We start from the raw sequence: 22,777 nt of genomic DNA, 5'->3' as shown, positions 1-22,777 counted from the left end.
TGTTCACACATTCACCTCTCTCTGAAAATGCAGACACAATACCAATACTCAAATTATATGAATATCTCACCCACATATACAAATCATCAACCTTGATAACAAGGTCAGCTAAACCTTCAACCCACAACTCACAATTACAAAATTACATTACACGATACAAAGATCGATCACCATACCAATATAATGATTTACATTACATAGCATGGACCTAATTCAAATTCCCAAATGATCACATCCACCGAAAATCACGCCAAGATCAACTGCAACACACTACACCACCAAAAATACCGCATAACACGTAAATCACCACCGGTTTATAGAAATCACCAACAACTTGCACAACGATCAATGTGGATTGCCAGAACAAATAGGACACGACCAGGAAAAACCATCAAGCACGTTAGAATCATCTGGAACAGTTGCACCAATGCCACTTTTCAAATCTTCATCTATCAACGTCTAGAAGCTCAAGAACACAACCAATCAGCAACTGCCACGAAGAAAGATAACTTGCGGAGCACCAAATCACAAACCATTTGAAATAAAGATACACAAGATCATCCAGAACAATATCCCAAAATCTCAGCACCAGATCTGATCACACCGGAATATACCGGAGGAAATACCGGATTCGGCAAAGCAGTGATCAGCAAAACTAAACTACAAAACTGGATCAGAAAATCTTCTCAATCTCACCGGAATAAATCACAGGAATATGTTGACATCAATGACAACAACATATCCTAGCAGCAGCAATGAACAACCACATCCAACAATTTTCTTATCCAACATTGGGTCAATCAAGAGTGAGCAGCAGTCATAAGGGGCTAGAATGCATATATCCAGTGTCATATATCAGAAACGGTACCAAGGAAGATCGTCATTGTAATATTTACATCAGACAGGTTATATTATTATAGTGGAAGGTCTTATCGAACCAAATAGCAGAAAGAACTTACATATTTATTGAGTAATATTAGACACAGCATTCCTTAAGGATCAACCATTATTGTCACATCACCATTTCATGAGAATTATAACAAATAAGCAAATAAGTCGATCGAAGGAGATCATCTGCATATTTTCACTGTGATATATGAAACAGCAACAACTTCATATTGTTTGAAAGATTGTAAGACAAGCATCAGACATATATATATTGCAGACCAGAAAACCGTTCAGATATCAAAGATATTTTGATCGATATATTGGTAACGATATAGTCCTTAAACCTTGCTACATAAAGATAGACTAAATCAGATCCATCTTGTACATCAAATGATACTATGCTTAAAACATACCATTCCACAAGTTAAGATAAATGGTTGAGCATAAGTATCATCATCATTATACCAGCATTGTCAACGATCTTATTCTTGCATAGTAACAAGATATTTAACTTTGCAGTTGCCACTACTCAAATTCATTGTAAAGGTTTTTTTAGGAAGAAGTCTCTTGCAATTGATTTTTAAGTTAATTGTCCCTTATTCCTAAGCATTAACATACGAGGACATTACATTTTACAAACTTGTCTAGGCTAAGAGACTTGGTGGATGTCTACAATCTGATCCTCAGTTGGAACATACTGCAACTGTATGATCCATCTTCTACAAGCTATTGGATGAAATGGCAATGAAGCTCGACATGTTTGGTGCGCTCATGGAAGACTAGATTCTTGGGAAGTTTCAGCACCCCTTGATTGTCACAGAATAAGAGAGGAGGACTTGCTTGAGACATTTGCATGTCAAAAAAAATCCTTCATAGCCAAACTACCTCACATGTTGCTTTTACAGTTCCCCAATATTTTTCTTTTGTTGAGGAAAGAGCTACCGCCTGCTGCTTCTTACTAATCCATGTGACTGCGCTTGTGCCAAGACTGAAGACATACCCAGAAGTAGACTTCATGTCATCAATAGAACATTCCCAATCTGAGTTTGTAAAACTAATCGGCTGAGGATCTTTGCTTCTGCTATATAGAATGCTAAATTCAAGTGTACCCTTCACATTTCTCAGTACACACTTCGCTGCAACCCAATGTTTTGTCTTACGGGCTATCATGAAGCGAGATATGTAGCTCAAAACATAACTAAGATCAGGTCTAGTGGTTGTTAGGTAGATGAGACTGCCAACTAGTTGCTTGAATGTTGATCCATTCATCACAAGTGAATCTGATTTGGTTGATAGTTTCAACCCTTTCTCCATAGGTGTAGATGAAGGTTTGCAATCATCCATCTTGAACTTATCCAGCAAACGCCTGGCATACTTTGACTGAGAAATAAAGATGTTGCCACTAGTCTACCAAACATCTACACCGAGACAATAATGCAAAAGTCCCAAATATGTCATATGAAAAGACTAGCACAATTTTGTTTGATCTATTCAATCAAATGTGTCACACTACCTATAATGATCAAGTCATCAACATAGATGACAAGAAAAATGATCTCACTACCAGTGTTCTTGACATACAAGTTGGGATCTCTAGGACTCCTCTTAAAGCCTTGTCCATCCAAATACTGATCAATTTTTATGTACCATGCCCGAGGAGCCTGTTTGAGGCCATAGAGTGCTTTCACCAGTCTACATACCTGGTGTTCTTTACCAGCAACCTTGAAACCTTGAAGTTGAGTCGTGTAGACTTCTTCCTCCAATTCACCATTGAGGAAGGCACTCTTGCACCTTCCAACTAAATTGTGTTGCAATGGCTAGAACAAGCCAGGTGGTGCTCATCTTTGTTGTAGGAGCAAAGGTTTCCTCATAGTAAATGCCTTCAATTTGCAAGAAGCCCTTAACCATTAATCGAGCTTTATACTTATCAAGAGTTCTATCAGCTTTGTACTTTACTTTGTAGACCAATTTGTAACCAATGGGTTTCTTTCAAGGTGGAAGATCTGATAGAACCCAAGTGTTGTTCTTCTAAAGACTATGATACTCAGCTTCCATAGCCTTTTCCCATTCAAGTATTCATTTTTCTTCGAAATACATTTAAAGCTCATAAATACTCTAAAGATTTGCCATGAGAGCAAAATTTATTGTGTTCTTTTTGTTCTTGCCTCTAGAAGATCTCCCCTCAACAAGTTCATCATTACGAACAACACCAATGGTCTTTTCCCACTATTTAGGTCAACAAGGAAATGCACTTGTATCTAACACCGGAGGATCGGCATGAATAGGAGTGTCTGGAAGAAACTCATCGAGATGCTGATCTAGGTTTTCTTGAGGAAATTCTGGTGGAACAAGATCTTGCCTAGGAGATTCAACATTCTCTGGTTCAAAACCAACAAAATCTCTCCCTTTAGGTGGATCTAAGGAAAGTTGAACACCCAAATCCTCCGCCTTGAAAGGCTAATCTTCAAGACTCAAAACAAGAGAAGTGGGTAGAAAAAGGCCCTCCTTCATCAAACACAACATCTCAACTAAATATGAGACAATCAATGTCTACATCAATCAATCGATAAGCCTTATGGTTGTCACTGTAACCCGTGAACATCATTTTTGGGCTCTTGGAATATAGTTTTGATCTCTTTGCAACTAGAATCCAAACATAAGCAATAGAGCCAAAAACTTTTAAATGGTTGATTTTGGGCTTCCTCCCAGACCAAGCTTCCTCTAGGGTCATCTTCTTAATCGCCCATGTGGGAGACCCATTCAAAAGGTAAACTGCAATGTAGACTACTTCAGCCCAAAATTTTGTAGGAACGTGTCTATGCTCCAACATAGAACGGGCCATTTCAGTGATTGTGTCGTTTATTTGCTCAACAACATCGTTCTGCTAGGGAGTGTTCTTAGACAACTCAGATAACCAGAGGACAACAGAGGGGGGGGGGGGGTGTGAATCAATTGTCAACAAATTACAGAACTTTAAGCATTCGAATCTTTATTACCGAAACACATAAACCCAATACCGGAATGCATAAACCAAAAACCGGAATAACTGATATAGCAATTAAGCATAAACATAAATCATAGAATAGTTACCATCCATCCAGAACACATGACACCAATATTTGTACGTGGAAAACCCGGTAAAGGGAAAAACCACAGTGGGAAGCCTACCCACTATCAGATAATACTTTTGCAGTACATATGTGTTTACAAAATGAGGGGCCTGCACATGCAAGAAGGCCAACAGCCTAGAGCGCACTGCTCATCACAAAACAAGCCCCACTAACTACAAAATAAATCCAGACTACAATCCGGAAAGAAGAGTGAACTAAAAAGATAGCATCTCCTATGCCCGAGTACAGTTTCGGTTAAGCTCAATACCGGAGGTCTTAAACCTCTCTTATCAACCCAATTCGATCACCTATGATCGACCAAAACTCCTGCATATGATTACCGCATTATTCGCACACGGATAATCGCATAACCATCCTATAACCATAATCCCATTAATCCCCATGATCTACAAAGAGATCTTACATCATATATATACCAACCTGGGACCTAAACAATTAGGTCGACCACCTAAAAGATAATACAATAAATTCATTACATTAACCCGCAATCCAATGATCAACCAAGTCGTCCTAACACCGAAACAACATAATCCAATCAATGAATCCATCTGGTAACGCATCGGGATTACCCACCAACACGTTACATAAACCGGTCCATAACCTAGCCGAATAAGACACCATTAGGTCTAGACCCAAATCCAACACCATCAATCAACAAGATAACCAACAGCATCCCGAAAGCCATCTAGAAGTCGCACCAACACCACTTATCACGTGCATCAAAAGAGCTTCAACAAAGCTCTGCCCATAAAACCCTTACCGGTGACTAAAAGCCTTACTAGAACAAATGATAGTATCTAAGTCATCAAATCCCGAACCAACTAATCGTGATACACATCTGAATAGCATGAATGAAAAATCCAAATTAATTCCACAAACCAAAACATATCGGAGCATACCGGATCAATATCATAATCCAACAACTCCATCGAAACCAACCGGAAACCGGTAAACAACCAAAACAATCGTTGTTGCCATCAATGACAAAACATCAATGCAACACATAATCAATTCCTCCAAATTGCCAACAAGTGTAGGGTGTGGTAAGTTGGCACTTAATGCCATGTTGTGCACAAAAGTTGGAGAAATTAGTAAAACAAAATTCCCCCCTGTTATCTGACCTAAGAGTTTTGATGGGACACCCTAGCTCTTTTTCAACTAAGGCCTTAAACTTCTAAAATTCAGGAAACACTTCTAAATTGTGTTGAAGAAAAAACACCCACATTCTCCTACTGAAGTCATCAACAAATAACAAAACATACCTACTACCAGCAACTAATACACTGTTCACCGGTCCACACACATCTGCAAGGAGAAGCTGCAAGACCTTGGAGGCTCTCCAAGCATCACCATCTAAGAAAGGAGTTTGATGTTGCCTTCCTACCTGGCAAGCTCCCCAAACACCAATGCCTATGACTAAATCTTAGGTAACCCAACAACCAAACCCTCTCGAGCCAACTGAGAGAGATAATGAACATTCAGGGGCCCATACAGCGGATGCCAAAGTGTGTTGATGGATGAACTCTTTGTTGCCATAGCATGCTCTTGAGAATCACTAGTGTCAACAAGTCTGTAAAGACCATGATACTCAAGGCCAACAGTAACTGTAGTGCGAGTCTCCTTGTCAACAAATGTTGCACTCCTGTGCACTAAAGACAACATCCAGCTTCGAAGAATGGCGCATAATTTGACTAACAGAGTGAAGATTTAGTTCCATGTCTAGAACATGGTATAAATTGACAAATATCAAATTGCTCCCTCCAAAGAAAATTTGAACATTGCCCTTGCTGACAACAATATACTCTTCGCCTCCTCCAAAGAACACAAAATCTCTAAATGGCGTGTATTTTATGAACCAATCTCATCGATGAGTGAAATGTCAAGAAGCTCTAGAATCAATGTACTAGGCAAATGATTTAACATGGTCTACTGGTCTTTTGGCAATAAAAGCGTAAAAGATAGACTCCTAATTAGTATTCTCTGCAACATGGACCTTCTACTAAGACCCTCCCTACTTCAATTGCTCAAACGCTAATCATTTCTTGCAATCTTTCTTCATATGACCATACTTGTGTGTAATATTCCCCTTAATTTTTTATTTTTTTTTCAATAGCAAGATTACAGATTGAGGATGAGTCAGACGAGAAGGAGGAATTCCCGCCAGAGTACATGGAGTATAAGGAGGGAGACGCCAAAGTGAATGATGTTCCAGCATACGAATTCTCCAAGGATAGACCAATGCAGTACGAAGACCCCACCGTGAAGGAGACAAACTTAGGAGACACTAACAACCCCCGAAATATCTGGGTAGGCGACGATTGAAGCCCAGTGCTGAAGGTCGCAGCATTCAAAATCTTCCTAGAATACAAGGACGTATTTGCATGGTCCTACAAGGATCTGAAGGGGATCCCGCCAGAAATGTATGTCCATTGGATACCATTGGTCCCGGGAGCCCAAACAGTACGGAAGAGGCCGTACCGAATGAATAAGAACTATGCTGCCAAAGTGAACGAAGAGATCGAATGGATGCTGGAGGCCGGCATCATATTTCGGGTGGAGACAAGTGAGTGGGTCTCGTCAATTGTGATCTCACTCAAGAAGGAGGCCAACCAGATCCGCATTTGCGTGGATTTTCGGTGCCTTAACGCAGTCACCATCAAGGACCCGTTTCCTATACCCTTCACAAACAGCATCCTGAAGGAGGTGGCTGGCCATGAAATGTACTCATTTCTCGACGGCTTTTCAGGATACAACCAGATTTCGATAGCTAAGGAGGACAAGTTGAAGACCACCTTTGTGGTGGAAGATGGAGTCTATGCGTACAACCGGATGTCGTTCGGGTTGTGCAATGCTCCCGCAACCTTCCAAAGGATAGTCCTTCAAATCTTCAATAAGATGTCTGTGGGAAATTTTAAAGCCTTTTTGGATGACTAGTCAATTTTCAGTAGCGAGGACGCTCACTTGGTGGCGCTAAGAGAGTGCATGGAGAGATGCCGAAGGGCGAGGCTCACCTTAAATCCACAGAAATGTAGATTCATGGTACCACAAGGGAAGTTGTTGGGCCATATCATTTGTAAAGCTGGACTGAAAACTAACCCTGATAAGGTACGGGTAATTGGAGAAATGGAGTCGCCCATTGATGTGACCGAAGTCGTGTCATTTTTGGGACACATCGGATATTACCGAAAGTTAATTAAGAACTTTGCCCAACTTTCATTTCCATTGGACAAACTAACAAGGAAGGGCGAACCATACATATGGGAATCGGCACAAGGGGAAGCATTCGAGGAACTCAAGAGGAGACTGGTGGCAGCACCCATTCTGGCCTATCCAAACTGGGGCCAAGAATTCCACCTACACATGGATGCCTCGAACTATGCCATTGGGGCTACACTGGGGCAAGAAAGGGGACATGGGTTGGATCATCCCATCTACTTTGCCAGTCGGTTGATGTCAAAAGCCGAGAAGAACTATAGTACCACCGAGAGGGAAGCCCTCGGAATTGTCTATGCTATACAAAAATTTCGACACTACTTGCTGGCAACACCCTTCACCTTCTATGTGGACCACCCGGCTTTGATGTACCTGGTAAAGAAACCCATCATCCAAGGCAAGATAAGCAAGTGGATCTGCTCCTTCAAGAGTTCACATTCACAATAATTGTACGGCCAGGCAAGAGCCATGTCATTGCTGACTAGTTGTCCCGGATTAGGTCCAGAGAGCCGCCAGAGGGGGTGAATGACAACTTTCCAGATTCTCACCTATTCAAGATCACAGTATTGCCACCATGGTATACTGTCATCGGAGAATATCTTTCCACCTCCGTATTCCCCCAAGGTATGCCACCGGGAGAAGAAGAAAACTCATGTTGAGAATCCGCACGTTTCAGTTGATTAATGGACTGTTGTATAAAATGGGACCCAACGAGGTGTTACGTCGGTGTGTGATGGAGGAAGAGGTGCCAAGCGTTCTGAGGGAGGCACATGAGGGGCTAGCAGGAGGCCATATGGGACCAGACACTACGGCAAGAAAGGTGTTGCTAGCAGGCCTGTGGTGGCCCACATTGTATAACGATGCCAAAGAATGGGTAGTAGGTTGTGATACGTGTCAGAAAGCGGGGAAGCCGCTAAAGAGGGATTTCATGCCCCTCAACCCTCCGCATGCTCAGGAACTATTCGAGCGCTGGGGGTTGGATTTTATCGAACCACTCAAGGCCAGTCGCGCCAGGAGGTGTCGCTACATTGTGGTAGCCACAGAATATTTAACCAAGTGGGTTTGAAGCGCGGGACCTACCTGACAACTCAGCCATAAGTACAGCGAGATTCATTTATGAGCAAATCATCACATGGTATGGTATCCCTATGCAGTTGATTAGCGATAGGGGTGGACATTTTGTGAACCACATTATTAAACTCATCACTACTGAATTTAATATTTTTCATTCATTGTCTAGCCCCTATTACCCGCGAGCCAATGGGCAGGCCGAGGCTACCAACAAGATTCTCGTGGGGGTAATCTACAAGTCGTGCGATGTCGAGGGAGAAGACTAGGAAGAAAAATTACCCTCGGTCTTGTGGGCCTACCCAACAACCTACAAGGTGACCATCGGCCAGACTCCGTTCCAACTCATGTACGGGTAGGAAGCTGTTGTGCCAGCGGAATTCATGGTGCCAAGCCTCCGCATTGCGATCGAGAACAAACTGGGGGACATGGAGAGCCTGAGGGAGAGATTGTATGTCTTGAACAAGCTGGATGAGAAAAGAATGATGGCCCAGTGGGCTACGGAGGCAGCCCAACAAAGGAGGAAGCTATGGCAGGACAAGCACTTGAAACAAATGAGGTTTGCTCCAGGACAACTGGTACTGAAATATAATGGGCATAATGAGATTAAACCAGGCAAATTCAAGGTACGATGGTTAGGACCATATAAAGTCTGCGAGGTGGCAGAGAACAGTGCAGTGAAGTTGTCGACACTGGATGGACGGGAGGTTGCAGGCAGCACCAATGGTTCGAAATTAAAACTATATCACGAGCAGAGGCGATTGACCGACCCTGAATCCTCACAAAGAAGTAATAATTAAAAAAAAAAAAACTACAATCAAGGAGATGCTCGGACAGAGGAGTTGGAGCAGCTACTCGGGTTTATGAGGGGACGGTGCACGACACACTTTGCACAGTGTTTTGAGTCTGGTGGATGGCCTGCTACGGAAATCTTACAGATGTTGGAGGATTGCGGCCTCCACGAACAGGTTGGCGAGACCAGTAGACAGTCCTTGTTGCGGCGGATCAAGCAGGTTTTCCGAGAGACCTACTATGAGTTGTGGAGGACGTAGTTTATTGCTAAGAGTACCAAGACCTAGCGCCAGGAGACTTTGTTGGCACGAGACGAGTTGGTTGCTCGACTCCAGCAAATGGAGGAGTCGCACAAAGAGCAATTGGCTCAAGAGAAGGCCTCATGGGATGCAGAGCGCGCTACCTTGGACTCAGTATTTAGCCGAGTAGAGGTCGGCGAAGGGTGCCTTGGAGGTAGAGTTGGCGGACACCCGCGAGGACAGGGTTATGTTGGAGAGTCCCCTGGGTAGTGCCTCGGAGATGGTAGAGCAGAAAGATAAAGAGGTCTTGGAGGCGGCAATGATGGTGAAGATAGCAATGGAACGCCAAATGGTTGCGGAGCGGGACCTCAAGCTACGGATTGAGCAGGTCTATGAGCTACGGGCTCGCTTGACAACCGCACCCCGCACATCGGCACCCTCTTCATCAGGGACGCCCTCTACACCCCCTTAGTTTCTGATTTTGGGTTTTGTTGTAACAAAGTATTCCCCATTTTGTTTGTAAGACGTCCGGAGACGACCTTGTTTTTTGGGGGGGATGATGTTATTGGTAATATTGTACGAGAATAAAACCATAGTTAATTAAGTAGTACTCATCTTTGTTAGTATGGTAACCTAGGGATGGTAGTTACGGGTGCGACGATTGCCCCTTACACCCCCTCGGTTCCTTTATATACCATGGAAGGTCACTTGTAAAGACACGCATGATTATGAATGGAAATTATATCTCATATATTTGCTTGATCTTATCTGGTATCTATGGCATTATTGTTTTGCATTGAATATTCTATCTGTATGTTCTAAACTGTTCACCCAGAGGGTAAACATCTGGCGTTGTTGCCGAAATTTATCCAAAGCACGGGAGTATACTACATGGCACACGGATAATGGGACAACCATTGGCCGAAGGGACAAGCAGTAACCCGGACATGATTTTCGTAAGATGCTCCTGTAGAGACATCTTATCGTCCATCATAATGGAAAACGGCATATCCCTCAAGAAAAATGCTCTGCTTTTATCTGAGGTTTCATTGAGATCCTTCAAATGAGTCCAAATCTCTCTAGTTGTCTTGCTAAACTGCACTTGAGGCAACTGATTATCGGTGATCATTTGATGAACATCACCGCTTCCTAGTTGTGCTCATCAACATCATCCTAGTCTTTTCCGGTCGTCGAGGGACGAGTAGTCTTACCCAAAACAATTTAGTCAAGGCACTAATACTTAAATATTGTAAGCATGTGTTGTTTCCACGTGTTGTAATTACGATTATTGAACTTCTAACTACTTTCCAACATAATTTTGGTCAAAAACGCCATCACGAATAACCAGGTCAAAAGTGGTCAACCTTGTGTAGGCACAAAAAACAAGGCAAAAGCTTCTAATGTAAACTCAAATCAAAAAATAGCCATCACAGATCCCAAGGCACTAAAATATGCTACCAAACACAAATCCCAAGGTGAGTGTCTACAAAAAAAGACCTTTGATTTTTCTAGGTGCTTTTGACGGAAAAAAACAAATGAGCATTGTTGATTTTCTTTTGATTTGCAAAAAACCCTAGCAAATTTCAAACTAGAAGAATGGTGGTCAAAACCTTAGGATGGGTTCAAAAAAATGAAAACGCAAATAGATCTCGCAAATCTGAAAAAAAGGATTGTTGACGTGTTTTTTATGACTACGTCGAACACAGAATAAAGTTTCAATAGTCACCTTACTCTCTCTTGATCAAAGTGCGATTGCATGCTAAGATTGCAAGAAGTTCAAACAATCGACTCCAAGGTTCCTTTATGCTACGGACGTGACTCAGTAGGCTGATGTGATTGCAGGTAATCCAAGGGGCCTTACATTTGGATCGTTCTTTCACTTATTTGTTGTGGTTGGAACTCCATCATCAGATATGGCAATTTTGCGATGCTTTTGCTTCAAATGGACTAAAATGAACTGAAAATAAAGGGAAAAGGGTTTAGAAGGATCCAAATCTACTCCTAAGGGCAGTGATATCAATAGATAAAGCTCTATTGGACAAACTCCAAATAAACCAAGCTCTGCTTCGCCAAGTTTAAATACAACTCTGCAAGAACCGGTGCAATCTTCTGAGGATGTTGAAGGATCTTCACATTCAGAAAGTGCATTTGAATACCCAACACGACGCAATCCAAATGACTATTCACAATCGAACTTAGCACAAATTTGGGGGTTCAGGCTAACTTTACACTACAACTTACAATTAGCAAGATGCAAAAAGTATGAACCATGGGAATTCATCAAACACCATTACATTCTCCATTGAAATCAAAGCACTTTATCTAACAACTGAGAAAATAAAATTCTACTCTAAGTGAGGAAGGTGAAACCATGCAAGTTTTGAAAAATAACTTAAGTGAACACCATCAGAGAACAATGCATCACTGTTATTATCTCAAAAACTTATCGCAATAATTTCATACAAGTCTCCCTCCTCTCACAAATGAGGGGGGTCACCCCTTTATATAGGCCTCATGCCATGATTACATGCAAAACCCTAATTAGGGTTTCACCCTAGAAGATTCTCCACTCAAGATGCAAAAAGGTGGGAATCGGCAATTAATAACCCATCATACCCTTATATAATCAATTCAAAAGTACCCAAAATAGCATCCATTGTGCATTAAATGTACCACCTCTTTCAAATTCGCCCAACATGTGTTGAATATTCATCCATGCAAAAATTGCCCCATCATGTCATAAATGCACCATCACCTCCACATGCGACGGTTGCGTGCAAAAGGAATCTGCCATAATGCCTAAATGTGATGACTACATGCAAAAGATGCTCCATTAATTCTTCATGCGTTGACTCGGCTGCGACTTGGCGAGAAAACCTTGGAGAGAAAACTTCAAGAGAGAAGAATTTGATCCATAAAGTTTCTCGAACTTTCCTTGCTTTGGAGGAGATTTTTTAATGATTTACAACCATCTCCTATTTTTTAGGAACTTTCCTAAAATTTAGGACCCGGGTCTAGGAGAGAGAGAATTCTCTCATGATTCCAAATCTGCAAGAATTTTCGGATCTGATAAGATTTGGTGTCCAAAAATGGAAATTTCAAAAAAATTTCTGAGGGGATTTCCACTTTTCCATTCCTCCTTGACCCTTGGATTTTTATGCCTTAGACAATTTCCTCAATTTTCCGGCTTGGGTGTGGAGTTCACTTTGGTGAAGGAGTTTCAATATTTCCATGCCTTAGAAAATTTTCGACTTCCTGACTGGATATGGGATTTTGACTTTGATAGAGGAAATTTATCCTTTCCATGCTCTTCCTTGATACCTTGACTTGGGCACCTGCCTTTGAACTTGGGCAATGATTCTGCATTGGTAAGGAATTTTGTGATTTTGAAGCTTTCCATGATCATCAAGTTTTGGCATCCTAGTACCTTCCTTACACACAAAACTCACTTGGTGATGGAATTTTGAAACTTCTTGGATTTTCCATGCCTAGGCCAATTTGACGCCCTCCTGAGGAGTAGGGTGCAATTCCTCTCAAGGCGTGGAATTCACTCTGCCATGGAATTTCTTCCTTCCTTTGATTTTTCTTTGACTTAGTCGTTTCATCATCTTTTCCTTGTTCAAGTAGTTGTTTTTTTTTTCTTTATTGGAGGAGGAATTTTATCAAGTGTTCATTTTCCATGCAACCCCCACTTTGGCGCCCTTCATCACCTTTGGGCGCAATCTTGCATTTGCCATGGAATTCCATCCACTTCATGAATTCCATGGACCTTCCATTTTGCGCCATGCCAATTCCTTGGGTGGATTTTTGAAAAAAAGGAGGAACTCATGATTTGGAGGATTTTCCTTCATTACCCCTCTTTAGCGCCCTCCCTATGTGTTGGGTGGAATTTCACCATGGAGGAGGAATTCAACAATTTTCCTTCCTTCCAAGCATTCTTCAATTTGGCGCCTTCCTTCATTTCGAGGTGGTATTTTGACTTGGTCAAGGATTTGTTAACTTCTTTGTGCATTCCAAGAACTCTTCAATCTAGCGCCCTCCATAGTGTCCAAGCGCCATATCACCTAGGAGAAAAAATTCACGATTTCTTCTTCCTTCCATGACCATTCCATTTTGGTGCCCTTCCAACTCCTAGAGCAGAATTCTTTCTTGTGGAGGAATTCATCATTTGTCTTGCTTTCCATGCCTTGTGTGTTTTAGCGCCCTCCAGAGGAGTAGGGCGGAATTTCATCATGGAGAAGGATTTCATCATTTTGTCCATTGTCCATGAGCATACCACTTTAGCTCCCTCCTTAGTTCCTAGGCGACATTTGACCATAGCCAAGGAATTCATGATTTTCAAAATTTTCAATGAGTCATCCATTTTAGCGCCCTCCCTCATGTCTGGGCGCTATTTCACTTTGTGGAAGGATTCACTCGTTTTTCAAACTTTCCAAGTGTACTTAGATTTGGCACCCATCTACACATCTGAGCACTAAACTGATATGATGGAGGATTCTTCATTATTTTATGAATTACGGACTCAATTGAATTCGGTGCCTTGTTTTGAGTTCATGTGTGGATTTCTCCCTGGCATGGAAATTCATCATTCAATTATCCGAGCTTAGAACATTTTGATCTCCTTGTGATTTTGAAGTGTCTTCCTAGACTTGGATGGATTTTTTGAGCTTCTTCCGAATCAGGCCACCATATATGAATTTGGGTTGATTTCCCAGACTTGAATGGATTTTTTGAGCTTCTTCAGGATCAGGCCACCATATATGAATTTGGGGTGATTTCCCAGACTTAGACAAATTTCTCTGGCTTTCCACTTCAAGAATAGGCTTCCAGCACTTAACCATTTTCTGACTCTCCCTGTCTGCTTTGTGACTCTTCTGGATTTAGAAATGATCTTCAGGAACGTTCAGTCTTCAACGTCTTCAGGTACATTCAGTTCTCGGTGTTTTCCTGTGAAGAACCTACCAAAAAATAGATTTTCCCAAATAATAAGTGTTTCAAAATGTTAGGGTTTGGACAAAATAGGTCAAGAAAGCACTTACTAAAAATAGTAAGTTTGATTTTTGGCAAAATTAGACCAATTCGAGAGGCAATGAAACTTACTAAAAATAGTAAGTGCTCAGAATTCGCTCAAATTTTACTGTGAGATTCCTTGAAGGGTCCCAATTCCAATTTTACTATGAGGTTCCTTGAAGGGTCCCCTGAAGGGGTTCCTTGAAGGGTCCCGATTCCAATTCTAAGTTTCGTTTTTCCAAAACTCTAAAAGAAACCCCTAAAATCTAGGACTAAAGGCAGAAACCCTAAAATTGATGAAACGGGCTCTAGACTTCACCAAATTCGCTCAAAAAAATAAGCAGATTTAATCAATATGACCCCAAACACTCGCAAAGCAGAGAGACTAACAAGACTTTTGCGAAAAGACCCAAAAAACAAAGCCAAAAGATCGGAAGGGCCTAAAAAGTAGGGGGTCTCCATTTGCAATGGAGCGATGTGTGAAAACGTCACAACAGGACCCACAAAAACGTGGGTTGCAAAAGGCCATGCGTTTGTTGCAAAATCTTGTCACGCATCAATCGTGGAAAAAGAATCATGGTAAAAACACAACCAAACAACACAGGTGATGAGGAAAAAAAATGCAGAAAAAGAAATCTTTCAATACACAGAGGAGCCGAAAAAACCCGTTGTAGGTGACAGAAGAATGCAGACATGGCGAAAGAAATCGCCCCATTACGGCTGAAACATAATCATGTCGCTCGCAGACAAAAAACACAAACCGTCATGGGAAAAGTGGAAGACGTGTCGCATGAAGAAGAGCGATGAAACAAACCCTTCGTCACCACAAAACAGAAAGAGCCCACGATTTGCAGAAACAAAACAAAAAAATGCAAATTTTGAAGTTTGCAATTTGCAGAAAAACAAAACCAACATTTTTCAAAAAAAAATTCTACTATTAAGTCCTTCAAAAAATATATCACTAAGAAAATTCTCCCAAAAAAATTTAGAATTGCAAACAATTTTTTATTTAAAAAATTTGCAAAAAAACTTTAGTCCTGCTCTGGTACCATGAAATGGTAATTGGATATTCGATTAATGAAAACAAAGTTACATTTAAAGACAATTACAAGACAACGTTTCTAAACGAAACAATTCTTAACAAAAGCTAAATTAGAAACTAACTAATTAAACTAAACTATCCTAAATGACCATTAAATAATATAATATTGCTTTAATTATATAGCCCTCAAGAGGGGATGAATAGTCATAACATTTGCCAAAAAATAACCGTTCTCAAAAGAGGCATCTCCTCTACAAAGCCTTTGCCTCTTCAACCGCTGCTGTGACTAAACAAAATAATTATATTTATATTCTAATTGATTGCTAATCAGATGGAGGATGACCTTAATATACATATTATTATTCTTTGATAATGATGTATGTTTAAGAGTTGCCAATCCAATTACAAGTGTCGAACTCTATGATTTTTGTTTCTTCTTTATTATTTATTATCCTCTTTCAATGGGGGCATGACAACGACTACAACACCCATCACATGTCCATGGCTTTATATGGTTATAATGCACTAACAATTATAGATTTCGTGCTTAATGTTAGTAGGGTACTAGCAACAAGTGACTTGGTTAAGCTAAGTCAATATATTTTAAGAGCCCTCAAAAATCACTTACAATAGGTTTAGAATCACAAAAAAATTATACAAACCAACACCACGATGAGTGGAAATTTGAGGTTGGAGACAGTCTTCTTGCACCTACAGACTTACAAGAAAGCTTCCATGAAGTGAAGTGGGGAAAAGCTTAAACCTCACTTCCATGGACTTGATAAGATCATGAAAAGAATTGGTGACGTGGCCTATATGCTAAAGTTACCAATAGGCAGTCGAATTCACAATGTTTTGCATGTGTCTTGCCTCAAAAGTGCACTAAGCCAATATATTGCACCATCAATTGATCTGACAACCCGAGATGATGAAGGAAAACTTATATTGGTTCCAAATGCCATCATTCAAATACAAAAGAAGAAAGTGAGAAATGGGACCCACCTATTATGGTTTGTTGGAGGAGCCTACCCATAGAGGATGCTACTTAGGAGCCAAAGATTTTGAACATCCAACATTGCACTACTTATGGGCAAGCAATTCTAGGAAGGACATACTTGTAATGTCCCCTTTCCATTATTTCGTCATGCAGCAACCCAAAAGCCCATCACTTATTTTTCCCAATAGATTAGAGAAATAAAAAGTTCTGGGAGGTTATGGTTTGGGAAAATTGGCAATAAAAAATAAAAAAATATTTCACTCTTAGCATCTCTAATTTTGCAGCGTGATTTTCTATAAGAGGGGTACAACATTTAAAATTCAATTACATCAATTTCTGATAAAGCATCATGGGGAGTTATGAATTGAATTTCAAAGGGAACATTATGTTGACAAAGTGGGGAGCTCAAATGTAACGAAATCTTGACTTGAATAGCATTTTCTATTTTGGGAAGGCAGTCAACATATGCGAGCACTACGATTTGAGCCCTCCTTTATGTTACGAATTGAGGTGTTTGGCCGTTAGAAGACCCTCCCCTGCTTTAGTTTTCAGTTACCATTCTAAGGATGAAACCTCTCAAATCTAAAAACCAGAGGATGATACCCCTTTGGTTCCCTTCAACAGTCTCGTCCAGGGCTGCATCTGTGCTATTAATATTCTCTTTCCTTTTTGGTGAGTGTTTAGTGAGCTGCACAACTATATACAGCAGACGTCAAACAATAAAAATATAATGCTTCAGTATGATGGATTGTTTATAACTTTTTTGTAGAGGTGTGGTAAGTCATAAAACTTTTGGTAGACTTTATCACAAGTTTTACCTCACACATTGTTCTATTTTGGGTTGTCTAGCAAATTACATTAGAACGCTAAACAAACCTTGAAACTCACAAATTCTGCATGATTTTTCCCCAAAAACTTAGCAAGTCTCATCCTCGAACTTGCAAATCCTAAGCAAAAACTTGGCAATGTGGAAAAAAAAGTGACAATTTTGGGCCTTATAATATCAATTTTTTTCATTTGTTACTCATTTAATCAATTTTTCATCATTTTTGTCTTCAACGAGTTCATTCTCAATGGATTGAATTAAATGTTAGATGATTGGGAGTGCAATTTGAAAGGAACTAATTTACTAGTTGGTTAAAAGAAATAAAATTATGAAAAATGGCATGCCCTTGTAGCCTCTAAGGCCTTCATTTGGGCTTAGTGGCCGGGGCTCCACCCTATACCATGACAAGGAATGCGCTCACAGCACTACCCCAGACCCTCTAAGGGGCAATATCCCTCAACTCCATTGGTGAATGCTGCCCCTTGACCCCCGTGAGGATCACTGCCCCTTGGCCCTGCAGGGCACTGCTGCCCCCAGGCCCTTGCTCCAGTCTTTTAAAGCAAAACATAAAAACTATTTTGGGCTGCACAAGAAGGAAGGCCAAATTTTTCCTTTATTTGACTTGTAAAAAGCAAATGACATTTTGTCCCTATTTTTATACTCTTGGTTTGTTCAATCAATCTCAATTTCGAGTATTGTTAATATGATCAACATAGACTTGTGTATTATCTAAATTAATTCTTTGTACTTCTCATGCATTGATCTCTATTCTTTTGTGTGATTATGTTTATTTTGCCGAGACCCAACTTCGAGACAAAATTTTGGATTGTTGAGTCTAAAATTTCTAACTATGTGATAAACTTATAAGTATCTAGAACATACTTCTGCTAAGGAAAAACGACTCCAAAGCTATGAAAAAGAGGGACACTAGACCTCACCCTCAATGGGTTTTAGAGTTCTTCTTAGGGATTTATGGTAGGAGCAACAAAAAGCATTCTTCCAGTTACAAACAAAAAGGCTAAAGGTATGGCAATGGTTGAAGGATTAAGAGTGGAGAAGGAGACAGGTTTTAGAAGATCAATAGTCTAAGTGGACCCAATGTGAATGATCAAGGTAATGACAGGCAACTCCAAATATAAAGAAATTCCTTGAGCGGGCCAAAGTATGAAATTGTACTTTGGCACACGTACCATGAGTACGCCCAAGCAGCTGATCATATTGCTCATATTTTCACATATTTCCAGAGCTCAGTCATTGGTGATTATGATTTACTCGGACAAATTATATAGCGAGATGCAAGCAAAGGTTACATTGACAATGAAGAGTTAAATCATGATATAAGTATAGCATATTAAATAGACCAACATAATAATGATGGAAATAATTTCCAAAAGCAGAAGTATCAGAGAGGTGATTATGATGTACTAAGAAAAATTATAATGCGAGATGAAAAGAAAGGTTACATTGATAATGAAGAGTTAAATCATGACATAAAGTAAAGCATATTAAATAGGCCAACATAATAATGATGGAAATAATTTCCAAAAGCAGAAGTATCAGTGCACGATGGTAAATTGGTAACGATGAGACGGATTGAGTATTGGAAATCCTTACATAAGAGTACGGGTGATCAGGATCATGCCCCAGCAAGCCTGTTTGTCTATGCAATTGAGCCACCTTCTGCTACTGCTTGCATTTTTAGACAGTGGAGCAGGATGCAGGGCCTTCAGACGCGGAAGTGGTGAGCATGTCTATGGAAGTTGGCACAGTTAGGATCTGGTGTGAGGACGTGAATCCCATGTTCCCAGTATCAAGAAGTTGCATTTTCCTATTTATCTTGTATAGGGTGCTGTTCAGATAGAATAGCCAATGCCAATGTGCAGAAACTTAAATCGATAATTATTTCGGTATAAAGTGCATCCAGAATTCTAGACAGACATTATTGTTAGCCAATTATATCATAGATCTCAGTTTGCTGAAGTCAAACGTTGCTATCATGCACTAGCAAAGTGAATTATAATAAGGGACAAATGTGCAAATGGTGGGATTTTGTTATGATTCTTTTACAAGGGCCCCATTCAAACCCCATTTGCTCAACAAATATATAAAAAGCATCCAGAATACAGTGATACAAAACTGAAATAGAAGAGAAATCATAAAAATAGAGAGCGGCGAAAAAGTCTAAACAGAGAAAAACTCAAAAATCTGTACAAGCTACAAGCAGATCCCCTCCATTATTGAGATCGCAAAGATCTGACTCAATCTTAAACCATTTATCCAAAAGGAATTCAGAGCGAAAGCCAGAAGTGAAAGTAGAAAAAACAAAGCACAATAAAATGCAAGTACAGCTGACCTGTTTCCGAAACATAGGCGAGTCATCCAGCTTCCCAAAATTCATGATGACAGTCTAATCAGCTCTGTAAATGTGCTCCCCTAGGCCTTTCTTTTTTCAAACAATCCCTTAATTTAGGGGCATATCATTTCACTTCATTAACCGCTCTAAATGCCCTAGATATATAGTCAAAGGTGGACCTGCAAATGTAAACCCTACGAGCTGTCTCACGACATATACACCCACGATTTCGACTAGCTCAGAAAAGGGCTGAAACACGTTAACCATCTCTGCCAGCTCAACCTAAGGACGGACGAATCTCCACAAAGGAGGCAATCGAGGACTGCCACATAGACATTTGTTGTGACTGGCATTGACGGAGTTCGTGTCCGGTTTCTACGACTCATCCACGTGGCCTATACATGCTTTTCCACGTGGCCTGACAATCTGACCGTTAACCATACGAGATTTCTAGTTTATACCATTCTGTGTATTATTTATTATTTTTAACAATGTTAGTTTTTGTGTACGCTCTGCCACGCGTGCGCCTCCTGGGAGGTGTAAAATTTAAATGCTTAACACTGAAAATCATGAACTTAATTTTATTTTCAAAGAGGACAAAATATTGTACGATCTTACAATTCTTTGGGAATGATCTTACATTTTCTTGAATTCTTTTGCATTTTTAGGATGGATCAAGAGTGTGATGTAAATATTGATGATAAAAAATTCTTATACAATCAAAAATCTAATAGAATTGGTGACTCTACTAAATATGTTTGAAAAATGTTATATTTTTGTTGAGAAGATAAATATTTTGAATAATTTTGTAATTTGTTGGTGTGATCTTAAGTTCATCTTCTTTGATCAAGCATTCACACTTAGCAAGACTCTCTAGACTCATTTAGAACCATTCAACTTTGTCAAAAAGCTAAGGGTTCATTTTTTAATATATATAGAAAGAAAAGAAAAAAATGAAATAATTAACATGTTTGTTTTTTAGATTTTTTATTTTTTGATATTATTTGAAATGTCAATGTTTTAAGTTTTTCAAATATATTTTTTACAATATTGTCATTTATGAAATACACATATTTAGCACTTTTATCTATTGTTTTTGGACTCATTTGACTAGTATGCGTATGGTGAATTTTGCGTGAAAGTCATCAAATAATTTTAGGCTTTAATTGAATCTAACTTTAAAAATCCTAAGGCTTTGAATTAATTTTCCAAACTATTTGTTCTCTATCCTATAGCAACAAGTGAGGATCTTAACACAACTCAAAACTAGAGCTACAATTTCAACCCCCAAATTTCCAAAAAGAAATTTTAAGCATGGACCAAGCCAACTAAGCCCAACCTCAATGTTTTAAGATAAACATAAATACATGACAAATACTTGTACACATCAAGCATAAACAAATGTAAAATAAAACAACGTCAAATGTAGAGCAAATTTCAAAACAAACACGCAATGGTTATTGGATTGATCAAGTGTGACAAGAAAGCTAACTAAGGCAAATTGCACTCAATGGTTGACCAAAAAATCATCAAACCCAACCACTAGAAAAGTGTACAACATCACACCTTAAGACTCATGTTGTTACCTACCAGCTTCAACATAAAATATTCAATTTTGTGCATTATGATGTTGTATGGAAAAAATGAATTCAATATCATCAATATCTATATTGATAAAGAAACACAGGGGATTTTCATTAAATTTAGCATGTCTTACAGCTTGTGCAAAATTATTAAATTGATCCAAGGATTGGGCTAAGGAAAAAGGAGGGAAGGAAGTCATCTCCAACACCTAGCACATAAACTCTAATTGTGCTCATTAGTCCCATTGTGCTCAAATATCTAAGTTGGGTTTGCAAACTATCATTTTTTTCTACAAGCACTCTTTTCCCATCCTAATGATGGATCATGATGCAAAACATTGACGCAAAAAAGTTCTACATAGTTGAATTATGAAATCACTTACAATAAACACTTTCAAATGTTTAAAACAATAGGTCAAAAGTTGCATGAGGAGGTTGAATCCATTAAAAGATTTCAAGGTTGCAAATGGATCAAATTTGCAATTGTGAGATCAACTTGATACAAAGAACAATCAATTCAAAAATTTGTTAAGACTCACTTAATGCAAATTGGGTTTTGGACATAGCAACAAAGCATAAAACATCATCTACAACAAAATATTCTTCATCAAATCCTAGATCTAAGTACCTTAATCCTCTTTGTCAATTTTAGCACTCACTTATGATCATATGTATGTAATAACTATAAATTAGCTCTTTTATCTAGGTGCATTTGTTTATTATTATTTCATATGTAATTATATGTTCATTTTCTAATTTTATGTTATCTTTCATTTTTCTAATGGTTCCATTTTATTGAAGATTACTCTTCTTTGCCTCATGATCATATTATAGGCACTCATTATATTTAGGTTTTATTTCCTCATGTGGTGTCTTTATCGTGTTTCATTATTAAGTGTATGATCTTTAAAATGTGCATATATATTTCAAACCTCTAACATAAATGATCTTTATGGTGTTTACACATGCATGTCCTTTGATGAGTTTCTTTTACTTGAATTTATATGATATTAGATCATTTTTTATACATGATATCTTGTGTTTTACCATCATATAATATGCTTGCAATTATCATTACATGTGGCCTAGAGTGATGATATGGCATATTGTGTACCATACTTCATTATTTTCTCCTTCTAGTTGTTCCTTAGGGAGTCTTCAAGAACAATATATGGACTTTAGTGCTATGATTTATTTCAACACTCCTCCCTTTTTTCATATTATATTCAATGTTATATCAACCGCTTCTTTCCCATCTCATACAACCTACATGAGGCATTATTTATTTCATGAACTCACCTTTTTACCTCTTGTAGTGAATGGTATACCCAACTCACCTAGACCTACCCCTCCTACTTTTCATGTAGCATCTACTTCACATGGTTAACATTTAGTTGGGCATACTTCTTGAAGATTAGCACCTGGCCTAACAAAAACCTATAACAAAATCAGCCAATTTTGACATATATTGATTTGATATTATGTCATTGACCTTGGTTGCTAATAAAACCTCATGTAAAAAGTGTAATTTGATTGATCAACATAACATTACTCAATAAAAAAACTGGGATCTTGTGCATACGTTAGAACTATATAGAAATATTATAAGAAAGGATTTAGAGAATATTTCTATAT

The 22,777-nt window shown here is 39.2% G+C and overlaps 1 protein-coding gene across 4 annotated transcripts in view; it reads right to left on the bottom strand.

The window, feature by feature from the left end:
- Positions 1 to 19,949, bottom strand: part of LOC131056616 (ADP-ribosylation factor GTPase-activating protein AGD3) — a 218,142-nt gene extending 198,193 nt beyond the window's left edge. The window contains exons 1-2 of one of the 4 annotated variants that reach the window (XM_057990921.2): positions 19,560 to 19,942; positions 18,821 to 19,055 (exon numbers count right to left, since the gene is read on the bottom strand). Coding sequence is in view for 2 of the 4 variants with exons in the window: in XM_057990920.2 (XP_057846903.2) it covers positions 19,560 to 19,604 (45 nt within the window). In the remaining 2 variants the exon portion in view is untranslated. Of the gene's footprint in view, positions 1 to 18,820; positions 19,056 to 19,559 lie in introns of all 4 variants that reach the window. The other 3 variants (XR_009108732.2, XM_057990922.2, XM_057990920.2) reach the window with 3 other exon arrangements.
- Positions 19,950 to 22,777: the final 2,828 nt, after the last annotated feature.

The sequence above is a fragment of the Cryptomeria japonica genome, chromosome 6, assembly GCF_030272615.1.
Source record: "Cryptomeria japonica chromosome 6, Sugi_1.0, whole genome shotgun sequence".
NCBI lineage: Eukaryota > Viridiplantae > Streptophyta > Pinopsida > Cupressales > Cupressaceae > Cryptomeria > Cryptomeria japonica.
This window is presented reverse-complemented; position numbering and strand designations above follow the sequence as displayed.